Consider the following 16,784-nt stretch of genomic DNA (forward strand, 5'->3'; position numbering starts at 1 on the left):
CCAGACCCTGCGCTTTCTGCTTTCCAGCTCTGCCCCCAAAGGAGGTGCACGGTGATGTTAAAGAGGGTGTGGGGTTCTTGGCATCTGATTTAATGGGGGGGTGAGGTGCTCTGGACATCTAGTCTTGCAGTTACAACTGGCCCTTTGAGGACAACCATAATGCTGACACAGCCTGCGATGATATATAAGATATATTTAATAATGATCATTAAAAATAAAAACCAACTTTAGCCCTTTTATATAGAATTCTGATTTTTATTTTTTTTCCTGTACAGGTGGATTGATGAACCACGTTTTTGGTCATGCTGGTCTTCGTGAATACAACTCAGTCACATGGGAAACCAAACATCTGGGTGTTGTAATTGACTGAAAGTTTTTATTGCAGTTCACTGGAGGAGTCACACAGGACACAAGTCATATCCATGTTCTAAATGTCATAAGTGCTTTGGGTCCTCTTCAACACTGATCCAACCTCAGAGGACAACATGAGAAAAGTCATTTCAGTGTTCTGGAAGTGACAATTGCTTTACAGTAAAGTCCAACCCATGTATACATAAGAGGAGTCATTTCAAGCGATTTCTTGTTTGGAACGTGACAAAGATTTTACAATGGAGGCAAAACATATCACACACCAGAAGGTCCACACTGAAGAGAAGCCATATCAGTGTTCAGAATGTGATAAAACTTTTAAACGGAGGGATCACCTTGTCATACATGAGAGGGTCCACACTGGAGAGAAGCCATATCAATGTTCAGAATGTGACAAAGCTTTTAGACATAAGTCATATCTTATCACACACCAAAGGATCCACACCGGAGAGAAGCCATATCAGTGTTCTGAATGTGACAAAGCTTTTACACAGAAGTCAAATCTTATCATACACCAGAGGAATCACACTGGAGAGAAGCCATATCAATGTTCTGAATGTGATAAAACTTTTAAATGGAGGGGACACCTTGTCATACATGAGATGATTCATACTGGAGAGAAGCCATATCAGTGTTCAGAATGTGACAAAGCTTTTACACAGAAGTCAGATCTTATTGCACACCATGGGGTTCACACTGGAGAGAAGCCATATCAGTGTTCTGAATGTGATAAAACTTTTAAACGGAGGAGACACCTTGTCATACATGAGAGGGTTCATACTGGAGAGAAGCCATATCAGTGTTCTGAATGTGATAAAACTTTTAAATGGAGGGGACACCTTGTCATACATGAGAGGATTCATACTGGAGAGAAGCCATATCAGTGTTCAGAATGTGACAAAGCTTTTACACGGAAGTCAGAGCTTATAGCACACCAGAGGGTCCACACTGGGGAGAAGCCATATCAATGTTTGAAATGTGATAAAACTTTTAAACGGAGGAGACACCTTGTCATACATGAGAGGGTTCATACTGGAGAGAAGCCATATCAATGTTCTGAATGTGATAAAACTTTTAAACGGAGGGAACACCTTGTCATACATGAGAGGGTTCATACTGGAGAGAAGCCATATCAGTGTTCAGAATGTGATAAAACTTTTAAACGGAGGGATCACCTTGTCATACATGAGAGGGTCCACACTGGAGAGAAGCCATATCAATGTTCAGAATGTGATAAAGCTTTTACACATAAGTCATATCTTATCACACACCAAAGGATCCACACCGGAGAGAAGCCATATCAGTGTTCTGAATGTGACAAAGCTTTTACACGGATGGCACATCTTATCACACACCAGAGGATCCTCCACACTCGAGAGAAGCCATATCAATGTTCAGAATGTGACAAAGCTTTTACAGGTAATGCCGGGCTAATCTGTCACCAGAGGATTCACAAGCTTGAGCTGCATAAATGAAAATCCAGAAGATTGGACAATATTAAAGAAGTTAAAGCTGTCTCATTAGGTTCACAGCCCCAATGTCTTCCCACAAACGACGGAAGACATAAAAAGACAAAATGCTGCTTAGAAAAAAAATCTGTGAACAATCAGGAATTTAATGTTCGGATGCATTGGGTTTAGTGCTTATGTCCATCAGGAACACACCTAGAAGGCCTGTGAATATTTTACCTATGGACATTTTTTTCAGATAAGCAGCAATGACTGAACTGTTTTCCTCATCTTTATCCTTTTTTATGGAGCATTGACTGAACATGTAATTCATTTTCATCATTCACTAACTGAGCTATGTTCCCATGCATTTTCTTCATTGACAGAATCTGACCAACCAATACATGACCAACAATGCCTCAGTACCAGAGTCTAGGATGGGGTCCAATGGCTTCTTGCCAAGCCTCTGAAACCTCATTAGGAGAGTCCATTCCATGTTCTTTTGAGAATTAATACATCATAAGCAAGGCTTGAGGGTTCCAGCTAAGCCCACCGTGTCCACACTTCCTATTACATGTTCCACCTCCTCTCCCATGATCAATGCCTCCTTTCCATGTTCTATATCCTCTCATGGATGACATCTTTCCAGGCAGGTCTGTAGCTGAGATACCAGCCAGATAGAGGTCTCTGGTTAGAGAGTAACTTCTTAAGCTGCTGTAGGCCATCCAACACGGAGTTAATGCTGTTTTAGGGGACATATTCAACAGTACCACCTAATCCCAGCTGGCCACTTGTGTTTCATCTGGTTTTCTCAAAAGGGATTCTATCAGGTGATGATTGGATGTCTTTGTTATCTTTTTTTTTTCTGTCCAGCTATTGCTCATCTCCATAAACTATTCACACGGTACAACTGCAAGAGATCTGAACTTACAAAGTGCTAAGTGTGCGGTCATATTCCTACCACTTCTTCTGGGAGACTGAAATTCCTCTTATTGGGGTTCACCTTAATGACTCTGAATGGACGAGTTAAGACATCGGCGCCACAGTGTAACAATGGGCAAAATCAATAATTACATAAATGGTGCAATCTGTCATTAGCATAAACGTTTTTGTTTTTCCGAATCTCCCCTTGTAACTTTTTTATTACCTGTTGACCCTCCCAGTTTTTTTCTGCTTCCTGTAGAAGGCCAAGCTATTTGGCAAAAATGAAAGTTGGATGGTTGGGAAACACCATATAAGACTGCTGGGGGTGCTTACAACTGTCATCTTCCATTCATATGGGGGGTCAGCATTAGCTGAAGTTGGACTTTACTTGTTGTGTGTCTTACTTATAATCTATCTAAGACTTCCCTGTACAGGGTGACAACGCTGCTGTGTAATGTTCCTACAGAATGATCAGGGTTGTCACCCTGTTACAGAAGGTGGGGAAATAACAGATCTACAGACAGGACCAACAGCTGATACAACTATGTTGCTGAGGGAACTCTGGGAATGCTAATGACAGATTGCATTACACATTCAGTTAGCAGACTTCCTGCTGTTGGTCTTCTGTTTGAATTGTGTTCTGATATTTACTGTCCTGCTGTAAAAGGTGTAAATGATTGTCCATGTTTTCTGTAGTGGTAGGGACTACAAACTCATATCAGGAATATTAGGATGGGTACTTACCCAAGGGGATCACCTTTTTGGATTTGGAAGAAACATTTCACATAGTTTCTTTCCATTAATGGCACCGACAAAGGGAGTCTCACTTACTTTACTAACAATAGGAGAGCCAATCACAGGACAGTAACATTTCATGGTTTCTCACTGTAATTGCAGAATGTTTAATCCCCATTGGTCCAATGGATTCCTAGTCCTTCCAGATAACATTTGCTTCTTGTGTGGAAGGAGCACCCTAAAGTGGCTTCCCTTCAATTCCACCCATAGCTGTACTTTAGGTTATGTTGCCCCTCCCCCCATATCTGTAAAGGAAAGCCTCAATTTCTCCTAATACTCCCCTGGCCTTCCAGTGAGAAGAAACATTTTCTCTGGATTGGAGCTGCTTTATGCAGTGAGCCCTTCATAGACGGGGTGGGGAATCTAAGATAAGTAAGATGAACCGGTGTACTGGAGTCATGGATCAGGTAACCAATGACACCACTGATGTTATAGCAGAGCTGACAGCAGAAGTGGCTCCACCATCTAAGGTGGTGTCACAGAACTGCTTGGCAGCTGACTATCTCTTGGCAGACCAAGGTGGAGTCTACAAATGGTGTCAGATGGAGAGTGTTGTACGTTTATATTAGATAATGAGGATCTCAGAAGGGGATATCTACACAAGGTAAAGGAGTTCCAACAGGAACCTGGGTGGGGGGAGGTGGGATCCAATGTTTTGGGTGGGTTTAGTTGGAATCTGGTTGAGTAATATGGTGGGTTTGCTTCTTAAGCCATTAGTTGCTACCATAGTTTTGATTTTGAAATATACATTTCTGTCTTTTCTTTTACTGCCAGAGATTATTTTGCTTTTTTAAGTTATATTCACATTTTAGGCCATATGATTAGTTAAAACCCCAAACATTTCTTTTATTTTCTGAAATCAGAGACTCTGGAGAATATAATGGTGGTAGTTGCCATTTTTCATGTCACAGAATATTAGCACAGCTGTTTATCAAATACATATTTTCTGTAAAATAGATAATGTTAGTGCACAAAGAACACAATATATGACCCAATTTGGTGAAATTATAAAATATGGGGTTAGCATCAAGTATATAGATACCAAACATGTCAAACTTTATAAACTGTTCGTACTTGTGAAATGGTGACAAACTTCAGTTTGACGCTTTAAGAGCCTTTATAGGTTATCAGTTCAGATAGTTATCCGTGAACGATGGCCTCAGAATGATTGTTCTCACTCTCGCTTGTGCAATGATATGTAAAATGTGTCGTGTGATTTGTTTTGTGGGTTTTTATTTTTATAATGTTACTTAAATTTTTTTCATCTCTTTTTACACTTAACATGGCTTCTATCAGATAGGGGGTTGATAGCCCCCCTGTGGTACATATTTCTGGTCACAGGTCCTCTTTAAAGAGACATCAGAACATTATTAGACCCCCAATGTCACCTCTGTACCCCAAGAAAGATGGTCAAGCACAGATCATGCCTAATCAGCTCCTTCCCAAACCATAATGACTGAAGAATGACAGCGCTGAACCCAGAAATGACATAATCTCCCACCTCCCACATTCATTCACTGAAGGGGAGATCAGAGATCAGATGTTTGCTGATTTCCTTCTGCCCTCACCACTGACACCCACCATGCCTGTCTTGGGCTTGCAGGAAGGACAGCTGAGCCCGGTGTATATGGCGGGGGGAGGACCTTCAGTGCGGCTGAATCACTTCCACCAGAAAGCTGACAGATGGCCTAACAAATGTAGACAACCCCCGGGTGCTATAGCTATAAGGCCGTGCTGCTGCTGATGGAAACCTTACGTTGGCCGGAGTGAAAGGGTTCCACTAATGTACATCTGCCAAATCCGTATCTGAGTAGACCATAGAAGCAGCATTAGAAAGAAATGTGAGCATGGCTTCAGTCAGGCGATGGTCCTGGTGGTCATGGTCTTGTTCTCCATCAGGTCCTCTCACCTTGTAGATGGTGACATGGACTTGTGTGGGAATGAGTAGGAGGGGCTCGGGGTTCTCTTGTACTCAATCAGCTTGTTATGGATAAAACATGAAAGTGTTTTCTGGGAATTTACAGGGATTTGGATGTTCAGAGGGTCACATAAGTGGGCTGGTATTAATGAGGGGAGTGTCATATGTTAATGAGTTTCTTAGCATAGATGATATAAATGGTATAAATAGATCCTTGAAATGTAAACAATCTATCTCTTTTCTTCTGTTAAAGTGTCACATATATATAATTAATAAAGTTGAATTATAATTTCATCACACAATACTGTGGTCTGGGTTCTTCTACAACACATCCCCCCAAATATGTCCTCTTCCAGTTATAGGGGTCTGATGGAATGGGACACCAGCTGATGGTATCTCTTAGGCCCCTTGTACATGGGGGGGTCCAGCCCCTGTGGGTGCAATGCTGGCATTATAATACACCTGGTAGGCACAGGTACAGCGTCCAGCCCCGCTGCCTGCAGCCTGTCAAAGTCTACACTACAGCTGGACGGGGCTCAATGCTGCACCACGTTTACCTCGTGTTTAGGGAGCTCCGTGTTCAGGGAGAAATGACCGCCATCCTGATCAGACAAAGCATAAAGAAGATGTAGGCAGGTGCAGTCTGCTTCTTCTACTGTAGGGGGCACCCAACCAGGGGGACATCCCAGCCTGGAGAGGAAGTCGGGGGACACTTGGTTTCTCTGTGGTTTCCCGGTTCCTGGAGACTGTGTGGAATGAAGGGGTCCATGGAGTCCTGGAGACATTTTACATTTTTTTTGTTTACATGTTTTAAAGACCATTTATACCTTAAAATTACTTAAAACCCCCAAATATTATATATATTTCTTCACAACAGCAGACACACTAGAGGATAAATTGTTATTAGTTCTGATGTTTTATGATTTTTATTATTTTACACAATATTAGTGCAATGATTTATGAAAGGCAAAATTTCAGTTAAAAATACAGCAGATGAGAATTCAGAGAAAGCTCCACCCTCATTCATTCTCCACCAATCAAGGATCTCACTCCAGTTACCCAGTCACCGTGGGCATGATTTCCTTGACATCCATCATTGGTGTCAGTGAGATAAAATAAGCCCCATTGTTGGTGTCAGTGAGATAAATAAGCCCCATTGGTGTCAGTGAGATAAAATAAGTTCCATTGTTGGTGTCAGTGAGATAAAATAAGTTCCATTGTTGGTGTCAGTTAGATAAAACAAATGCCATTGTTGGTGTCAGTGAGAATAAAGTGTACCCCCAGCCCAGCATTGGTGGTCAGTGGTGGTACTTACCTGATCCCAGCCTCCGGCTGCCTCTCTGCTGATGTCACAATTATACTTTCACTGTAGGAAAGGAGTTGCCGGCTCCCAGCAGTCAGGTATAATTGCAGTCCCTGGTGATGGAACCCAGAGAGTGTTCCGGAGTCGTCACCTCACTGCCACTTTGAAGTGTCCTGGAATCTGCCAGACATGGACATGATCATTGGAGAATGCTTTGAAACAACAACAAGGTTCAAACTATGAGACATTTCTTAGAGCTGCAGTTCCTCTGAGCTCCACCAGGTGGTGAGCGCCCTTCTACCCAGACAGGAAGTGATGTCAGGTACAGACAGGAAGTGATGTCAGGTACAGACAGAAAGTAATGACAGGTACAGATGGGAAGTGATGACAGGTACAGATGGGAAGTGATGTCAGGTATAGACGGGAAGTGATATCAGGTATAGATGGTAAGTGATGTCAGGTACACATGAGAAGTGATGTCAGGTACATACAGGAAGTGATGTCAGGTACAGATGGAAAGTGATGTCGGGTACAGATGGGAAGTGATGTCGAGTACAGACGGGAAATGATGTCAGGTACAGATGGGAAGTGATGTCAGGTACAGATGGTAAGTGATGTCAGGTACACAGAGAAAGTGATGTCAGGTACATACGGGAAGTGATGTCAGGTATAGATGGTAAGTGATGTCAGGTACAGACGGGAAGTGATGTCAGGTACAGACGGGAAGTGATGTCAGGTACAGACGGGAACTGATATCAGGTACAGACGGGAAATTATGTCAGGTACAGATGGGAAGTGGTGTCAGGTACAGATGAAAAGTGATGTCGGGTACAGACGAGAAATAATGTCGGGTACAGATGGGAAATGATGTCAGGTACATACAGGAAGTGGTGTCAGGTACAGATGGGAAGTGGTGTCAGGTACAGATGAAAAGTGATGTCAGGTACAGATGGGAAGTGGTGTCAGGTACAGATGAAAAGTGATGTTGGGTACAGACGAGAAATAATGTCGGGTACAGATGGGAAATGATGTCAGGTACATACAGGAAGTGGTGTCAGGTACAGATGGGAAGTGATGTCAGGTACAGACAGGAAGTGATGTCAGGTACAGATGGGAAGTGATATAGGTATAAACAGATAGTGATGTCAGGTACAGACAGGAAGTGATGTCAGGTAGACAGGAAGTGATGTCAGGTACAGACAGGAAGCTCTGGGTGAGAGGTGAGTCAGGAGGAAGTAGAGAGGAGACATTGCTTTGTCTCCCAGCAGACAGAGGGTGTCAGTAATGAGGCTCCACCTGATGCTGACTGCTGGGAAGGTATATAATCCCCCCGTAGTTTTCATCAGTTCCTCAGTGTTCTGCCTATGAGCCGCTTCCCTGCTGGATCCTGCATCCTGTATCTTATATACTTTCCCCTGATTCTGGTTTCCTGCATCCTGTTCCCCCATCTCTGCTCCCCTGATTACTAGTCCTGGGTCTGCCCGGTGTATGTCAGCTTCCCTCCATTTGTACACAGTGTATTATAGTCAGGTTGTTGGGTTGGTTATTTGCTGTCACATTTATGTGTCACTTTTGCTTTGTTTATGATCTGTGGGTGTCGTGTCCATTAGTAAACGAGACTTAAAGTGATTGTAAAGGCAACATTTTTTTTCATTTAAAACAAACATGTCATACTTACTGCTGTGTGTGATGGGTTTGCACAGAGCAGCCTGGATCCTCCTCTTCTCGGGTCCCCCACAGGGGCTCCCAGCCCCTCCCTCCTGTTGAGTGCCCCCACAGCAAGCAGCTTGTTATGGGAGTGATTTAGCCGGACTAAGTGTCCGATGATTATCTGTTCCTGTCCTAATTAATCATGCTAGCTCTTTAGTGCGCACACATGAAGAAAGCCACACTGACACACGTTTAATTCTGTGAAAACTTCTAGTTTATTGGAATGAAAAAGTGAGTTTATATATACAAGATAATGCAAGGGTGGTGAGCAGTGTTACTGGGCTACGTATACGCTTCTAATTGGTCATGTCCATACAAGGCAAACTTCCTTCAGGGCTCGTGGTGATCTCCTCTTAGGTGTTATCTTGGAAAGAAAATATTTTTGTTCTTCCACAAAATCCTGACCATTGTACTATGCATGCTGGGCAGTATATGACATACTCCTGACCACTGCACAATATATACAGGGCAGTATATGACATGTTCCTGACCACTGCGCTCTGTACACAGGGCAGTATATGACATGTTCCTGACCACTGCGCTCTGTACACAGGGCTGTATATGATATACTCCTGACCACTGCACTCTATACACAGGGCAGTTTATGACATTTTCCTGACCACTGCACTCTACACACAGGGCTGTATATGATATACTCCTGACCACTGCACTCTACACACAGGGCTGTATATGACATACTCCTGACCACTGCGCTCTGTACACAGGCCTAAGATATAATCCTGACCACTGCACACTGTACACAAGGCTGTATATGATATATTCATGGCCACTGTGCTCTGTACACAGGGCTGTATATGATATACTCCTGACCACTGCACTCTGTACACAGGCCTAAGATATAACACTGACCACTGCACTCTGTACACAGGGCTGTATATGATATACTCCTGAACATTGCACTCTGTACACAGACCTAAGATATAAACCTGACCATTGCACTCTGTACAAAGGGCTGTACATGACATGTTCCTAACCACTGCACTTTTTTTTCTGAGCCATGTATGACATGCTCCTGACCGATGACCACTTCTAAATGCTGGGCTGTATAAGACATGATCTTACCCACTGTGACATACATGACATACTACTTCTGACTACTTCACTCTGTATAGGGACTGTATATCATATACTCCTGACCACTACACTCCTCGATGTAAATCACATACTCCTGACCACTACACTCTGTACTCTGGGATGTAAATCACATACTCCTGACCACTACACTCTGCACTCTGGGATGTAAATCACATACTCCTGACCACTACACTCTGTACTCTGGGATGGAAATCACATACTCCTGACCACTGCACTCTGTGATGGAAATCACATACTCCTGACCACTACACTCTGTACTCTGGGATGTAAATCACATACTCCTGACCACTACACTCTGTACTCTGGGATGGAAATCACATACTCCTGACCACTGCACTCTGTACTCTGAGATGTAAATCACATACTCCTGACCACTGCACTCTGTACTCTGGGATGTAAATCACATACTCCTGACCACTACACTCTGTACTCTGGGATGTAAATCACATACTCCTGACCACTACACTCTGTACTCTGGGATGTAAATCACATACTCCTGACCACTACACTCTGTACTCTGGGATGTAAATCACATACTCCTGACCACTGCACTCTGTACTCTGGGATGTAAATCACATACTCCTGACCACTACACTCTGTGATGTAAATCACATACTCCTGACCACTACACTCTGTACTCTGGGATGTAAATCACATACTCCTGACCACTACATTCTGTACTCTGGGATGTAAATCACATACTCCTGGCCACTACACTCTGTACTCTGGGATGTAAATCACATACTCCTGACCACTACATTCTGTACTCTGGGATGTAAATCACATACTCTTGACCACTACACTCTGTACTCTGGGATGTACATCACATACTCTTGACCACTACACTCTGTACTCTGGGATGTAAATCACATACTCCTGACCACTGCACTCTGTACTCTGGGATGTAAATCACATACTCCTGACCACTGCACTCTGTACTCTGGGATGGAAATCACATACTCCTGACCACTGCACTCTGTACTCTGGGATGGAAATCACATACTCCTGACCACTGCACTCTGGGATGTAAATCACATACTCCTGACCACTGCACTCTGTACTCTGGGATGTAACTCCTGACCACTGCACTCTGTACTCTGGGATGTAACTCCTGACCACTACACTCTGTACTCTGGGATGTAACTCCTGACCACTACACTCTGTACTCTGGGATGTAAATCACATACTCCTGACCACTGCACGTTGTTTGCAGGGCTGTATGAAGTAGTCTCCTGACCCCTGCACTCTGGGCCATTATTCATGGTGAACCAGAAACTGGATGACCTGTAAAGGCTTGTGAAGTGTCTCCTGTGAGAAATGTTTGGGCCCCAAAGATCCCCATCATGGCCCCGACACACACAATTCTTTTCACTCAATAAATTCTTTATTATAGTTTTACTTCTAACAAGATTGTAATCATAGAATCAGGAAATAGTAAAGGAAGGAATCTGATTGGTCAGGAAGATCCCTTGTCTGGAATGTGGGGGCGGAGTCATTATTATTGGTGTACAATACAATACACAACGTGTTCCATTATTATAACAAAGTATTGTAGAAAAGATCCCAACATGTGACATGGCTGAATGAATGCTGGTCATATTAGTTCATCTATTCTCTAAGTGGGGTGGTATCTATTGGGCCAATCTCTTTTACAAACCACACATATTATCGCCCTTCAAAGTGAAAACAGAAATGATTTGCACAAAATCAAAGAGTAGAAATATTTTCCGGTGGATCCCCTCTACCCAGACCCCATATGTAGACATAGAACAACAAGCTGTGTTCCCTCTCGTGCCGCACTCCTCCAACCACCCAAACCCACACAGAAGCCAAGGGAAATAATGAGAGGAAAGTTCCCCCCTAGTTTGGGGCGGAGTTCTCCTTCCCTCCTGTTGGGGGATGGGAGAAGGATGGACTGAAGACAGAGAGACGCTTCGGGGTCACCACTGTTCTGTAGAGCCTTGAAATGAAGGACATCAACTTCAGAAGTTCTTGTTGTCTGTTCCCCGATAACGAGATCTGGGCTCTCCCGGCTTCTAGCTCTGTAACCCGCTATATCATTATCAGGAAACGCAACTCCGACACCCAAGAAGGGCTGAAGTTGTGTCCTTCATTTCCAGGATCTACTGACCACTCTGCACCCCGACATTTACTGCACTTCATCCATGTCTTTGGGGGCCTCTGATCTCCTTATCAACTGTTTCTTCCATGATGAAGATCATCCATGGAGTATATCTGAGGTGTATATCAGGGTGTGCTTCTTCCGCACATGAGAGCTGGGATGTCCAGCAACATTCATCTAGAAGACATTTCCCGCACTCATGGCACTAATACACCTCCAGGGTTGTGTGGGACCCCTGATGTAAAGGGAGACAGGACTTCAGTTTCCCTCACTTAGGACAGAAAGTGGCTTCTTCCTGTGTGAGATCTCTGATGTTTGTAAAGATTAGACTTCCTTGTAAAACATTTCCCACACTCAGGACAGGAATATGCCTTCTCCCCTGTATGAGATCTCTGATGTGTGTATAAATGGGACTTGTCTGAAAAACATTTCCCACATTCTGGACAGGAATATGCCTTCTCCCCTGTATGAGATCTCTGATGTGTGTATAAATGGGACTTGTCTGAAAAACATTTCCCACATTCTGGACAGGAATATGGCTTCTCCCCTGTGTGAGATCTCTGATGTTTGTATAGATGGGACTTGTCTGAAAAACATTTCCCACACTCAGGACAGGAATATGGCTTCTCCCCCGTGTGAGATCTCTGATGTCTGTGAAGACTGGACTTCAGTAAAAAACATTTCCCGCACTCAGAACAGGAATACGGCTTCTTCCCCGTGTGAGATCTCTGATGTGTGCACAGATAGGTCATCTTTGAAAAACATTTCCCGCACTCGGGACAGGAATACGGCTTTTCCCCTGTGTGAGATCTCTGATGTGAGTAAAGATTGGACTTCTCTGAAAAACATTTCCCGCACTCTGGACAGGAATACGGCTTCTCCCCCGTGTGAGATCTCTGATGTCTGTAAAGATTGGACTTGAGTGAAAAACATTTCCCGCACTCAGAACAGGAATACGGCTTCTCCCCCCGTGTGAGATCTCTGATGTCTGTAAAGACTGGACTTCAGTGAAAAACATTTCCCGCACTCAGGACAGGAATACGGCTTCTCCCCCGTGTGAGATCTCTGATGCGTGTATAGATGGGACTTCACTGAAAAACATTTCCCACACTCAGGACAGGAATACGGCTTCTCACCTGTGTGAGATCTCTGATGTGTGTAAATACTGGACTTCTCTGAAAAACATTTCCCACACTCAGGACAGGAATACGGCTTCTCCCCTGTGTGAGATCTCTGATGTCTGTGAAGACTGGACTTCAGTAAAAAAACATTTCCCGCACTCAGAACAGGAATACGGCTTCTTCCCCGTGTGAGATCTCTGATGCGTGCACAGATAGGTCATCTTTGAAAAACATTTCCCGCACTCGGGACAGGAATACGGCTTTTCCCCTGTATGAGATCTCTGATGTGTGTATAAATGGGACTTGTCTGTAAAACATTTCCCGCACTCAGGACAGGAATGTGGCTTCTCCTCCATGTGAAATCTTTTATGCACATTAAGATGGGATTTAGAACTGAAACATTTCCCGCACTCAGTACAGGAGAACCTCTTCCCTGTTGGAAGGCCGGCCCGGTCCCGCACAGTCTGAGGTCCCTCAGGATACGAGGAATCCGATGGTCCATCTACACTGGGTGGTGCCGGATGGACATTGGAGGGAGTCGGGTTTTCTCCTGGACTATACTGTGTGATGTCCTCATCTTCTACTTTCCAGTCTGGAGACAAAGTGAGACAATCCTCTGAGGTTTTCCTCATCTCCCGGCCATGGACTAAAATACAAAGACAAAGAGGATTACTAGACAGGAGCTGATTGGTTCAAATCCCCCCAAATGTCAGGACGGGACAGATCCCTCCAAATGTCAGGACGGGACAAATCCCCCCCAAATGTCAGGACGGTACAAATACCCCCAAATGTCAGGACGGTACAAATACCCCCAAATGTCAGGACGGGACAAATCCCCGTTCCCCCAACCAGGACTCCGCCCACATGAGGCAGCTTGGTCTCTGAGGAGCTTACAATTCCACCCTCAAGGGAACTAGGAAATGGCTCCTCTGATCTCCTACCAGGTCATTTCTTTATTCATGGACCTTAGTCAGAGAGTGAGGAAACAACCAGAACTGTCTTTTATAGGAGGGACAGTGATGAGGGGATTATAGGACGAGGGTCCCCACCCCCTCTATCACTCATCGCCATCTTCCCAACACAAGAAGTACTGCACTTCCTTATTTAGTCCATGATTTAGTCATGAAGAACAGCGGGGCTGAGCCCCACCAGAGGTCAGAGAGTGAGGATGGGGGGAGAACAACCAAGATGAAGACTGGACTGATCCTGAAGACCACCATCATTGGGGTATTGACTCCTCCCTCATTATCACTTTCTGTTTAAGGGTCCAAAGTTGGAGGATGTTATCACATTATTATCACCATGTAAAAGTCTGTGCTCCAATCACATCATCCGATATAAAATGTCCAGCTGGGAGGAAATGGGGGGAACAAAAGAGACTCCATATTATGTGTATATATATAGCAGTGGGGGGAGGGGGAGAGCAGAAGTCAGGACTATGGAATGTACAACATAGAGTATATAGTGCAGGGGTCAGGAGTATGTAATGTACAACATAGCGTATATAGTGCAGGGGTCAGGAGTATGTAATGTATAATATAAATTATACAGTGTAAGGGTCAGGACTCATAATATTGTTATTCAGCAATCAGTGGTGGCCTAGATGTCCACATGAGACAAGCTGCAGAGGTCCCACACCGCTGCCTCCCATCTCCTGAGTCTGCACTCAGTGACTTGGGGCTGAGACACTACAGACATATCCCTCCACCTGGCACAGCCAGCAGACAACAAAGTAACCCTGGCAGAAATGATTGGTCACAGATTTTACTAGACCTGACATGTGGCAAAAGACCCAATACACATGTCCCAGGTCAACCAACACCTATGTGGAACATCAACATTTTGCTGCCAGCTGATCCCCAGAACCTCCATAAATCCAGTCTAGATACATAAATTGTGTCTGCAGCACAGAGAAGGAAGATTATCCGAGAGAAATCCAGGAATACAGGACGGGGAACACAGCTCAGGAAAGTGACCAGGGGATTACAGGCTGATATCACCCAGTCCCCGCCCTACTCTGGACCAATCAGTGAGCAGTATGGGTGGAGGAATGGATTTAGTGTTCATGACCCACCTGTGCTGATCTCTGTAGGAGTGTCCTCCTCTATAAATGTCCCCGTTATTCCATCCTCCTCCATAGACTGCTGATCATCCCTCACATACGCCTCTTCTTCTTCTGCTTTCACCTCAAATTCTATATCAATTGGATCTCCACTCTAAATCAAGGAAATGAGAGAAAATATCATCTGTAAAATGTAAGATTTATGATTGTGACATCACACACAAAATCCACACATTATCTCCCTTCACAGAAGCAGATCACATGTGATATGTGGGTACATTTCCCCTAAATACCGCATGCCATCCTGAAACTGTCCATTTCCTATCCCGTGTTGCGGTATTGACCACAAACACTGAACACGCTCAGTAAATACCGCATGAACAGGCGTTACATTCACAGAAGGAAATAAAGAATGAAATGCATGCGGTCATTAATTAGTGGTGGAGACATGCGGCATTCAGGAAATGTGTACTGCTTGGGAAAGAGTGGGCGGCCGCTGGCATCCTTAACAACCAGTAAACAACATGGTTGTTAGGGAGCAAACGGCCGCTGTGTCTTAACCAACCGATAAATTAAAAAAAAAAAAAGATTTACCGGCAACAAAATATTAAGAAAATGGCGTGGGGTCCCCCTCCCGGGTCTGGTATGGATTTTGAGGGGGACCCCTTGTCAAAATGAAAGAAATACATACCAGACCCCTATCTGAGCATGCAGCCCAGAAGGTCAGGAAAGGGGGGGGATGAGCAAGCGACCCCCCCTCCTGAAACATACCAGGCCACGTGCCCTTAACATGGAGTGGATGTTCTGTTGCAGGGGGGGGTTTGCTCCCCCAAAGCACCTTGTCCATGTTGATGAGGACAAGGGAATCTTCCCCACAACCCAGGCTAGTGGCTGTGGGGGTTTGCAGGCAGGAGACTTATACAATTTAACAAGGGGGCCCTCAGATCCCTCACCCCATGTGAATGAGTATGGGGTACATGGTACCCCTAGTTATTAACCCCAAAATATATGACAGTTTTTGACAAGTCCTTTATTAAAAAAACAAAAATAAAGCAAAATGCCCCCCCGGTGTAGATCCATCATCAATCACGATGCTCGCTGTCACCGCTGACTCGGAAAGAAAAGCTCCGCTCCCAATGAAGACTCCCCTCTGTCTGACAGCTCTGCTGCCTCCTGCCACTAAATATACTAAGGGACGGTGCCACTCGGTGATGTCACTGACTGGGGCATGTTGTATTGGTGACATCACTGATCGGGGCATGTTGTATTGGTGATGTCACTGACTGGGGCATGTTGTATTGGTGATGTCACTGATCGGGGCATGTTGTATTGGTGATGTCACTGACCGGGGCATGTTGTATTGGTGACATCACTGATCGGGGCATGTTGTATTGGTGATGTCACTGACTGGGGCATGTTGTATTGGTGATGTCACTGACCAGGGCATGTTGTATTGGTGACATCACAAGAGGGCCACCCAGTGATGTCACAGGGTATTAGCGCTCCTTAGTTTATTTAGAAGTGGGAGGCGGCGAAGCTGTGAGATGGCAGGAGGGGAGCTTTGTTTTTTCGTCGAGTCAGCCAATGACAGCGAGTATCGTGATTGGATCATCGATGGATCTACATCAGGGGGATATTTTTCTTTATTTTTGTTTTGTCAAAAATTTCTTCCAGTGTTCTATTACACTTTTTTTGGTGAATGAATAGGGGTACTATGTACTCTATACTCATTCACATTGTGGGGGGCCGCCTTGTTAAAGGTGGCTTCTAGATTCCAATAAGCCCCCCACCCACACCCACAACTACTGCCCAGGGTTGCAGGGAAGGGACCCTTGTCCCCATCGACATGGGGATAAGGTAATTTTGTGGGGGCAGAGCGCCCCTATCCCCAAGCAT

At 44.5% G+C, this 16,784-nt stretch overlaps 1 protein-coding gene and 1 pseudogene across 1 annotated transcript; one reads left to right on the forward strand and one right to left on the reverse strand.

The window, feature by feature from the left end:
- The first annotated feature begins 279 nt into the window (after positions 1–279).
- LOC149450600 (uncharacterized) lies at positions 280–5,706 on the forward strand. The gene has a single exon (XM_089691728.1). The coding sequence runs from the start codon at positions 609–611 to the stop codon at positions 1,842–1,844; it is 1,236 nt and encodes a 411-aa protein (XP_089547854.1). The 5' UTR covers positions 280–608; the 3' UTR covers positions 1,845–5,706.
- A 5,621-nt stretch (positions 5,707–11,327) lies between these two features.
- Positions 11,328–13,040, reverse strand: LOC149450601 (uncharacterized; annotated as a pseudogene).
- Positions 13,041–16,784: the final 3,744 nt, after the last annotated feature.

The sequence above is a fragment of the Staurois parvus genome, unplaced genomic scaffold (genome assembly GCF_062004578.1).
Source record: "Staurois parvus isolate SC_StPar_1 unplaced genomic scaffold, SC_StPar_1.0 ptg000570l, whole genome shotgun sequence".
Classification (NCBI taxonomy): Eukaryota; Metazoa; Chordata; class Amphibia; order Anura; family Ranidae; genus Staurois; species Staurois parvus.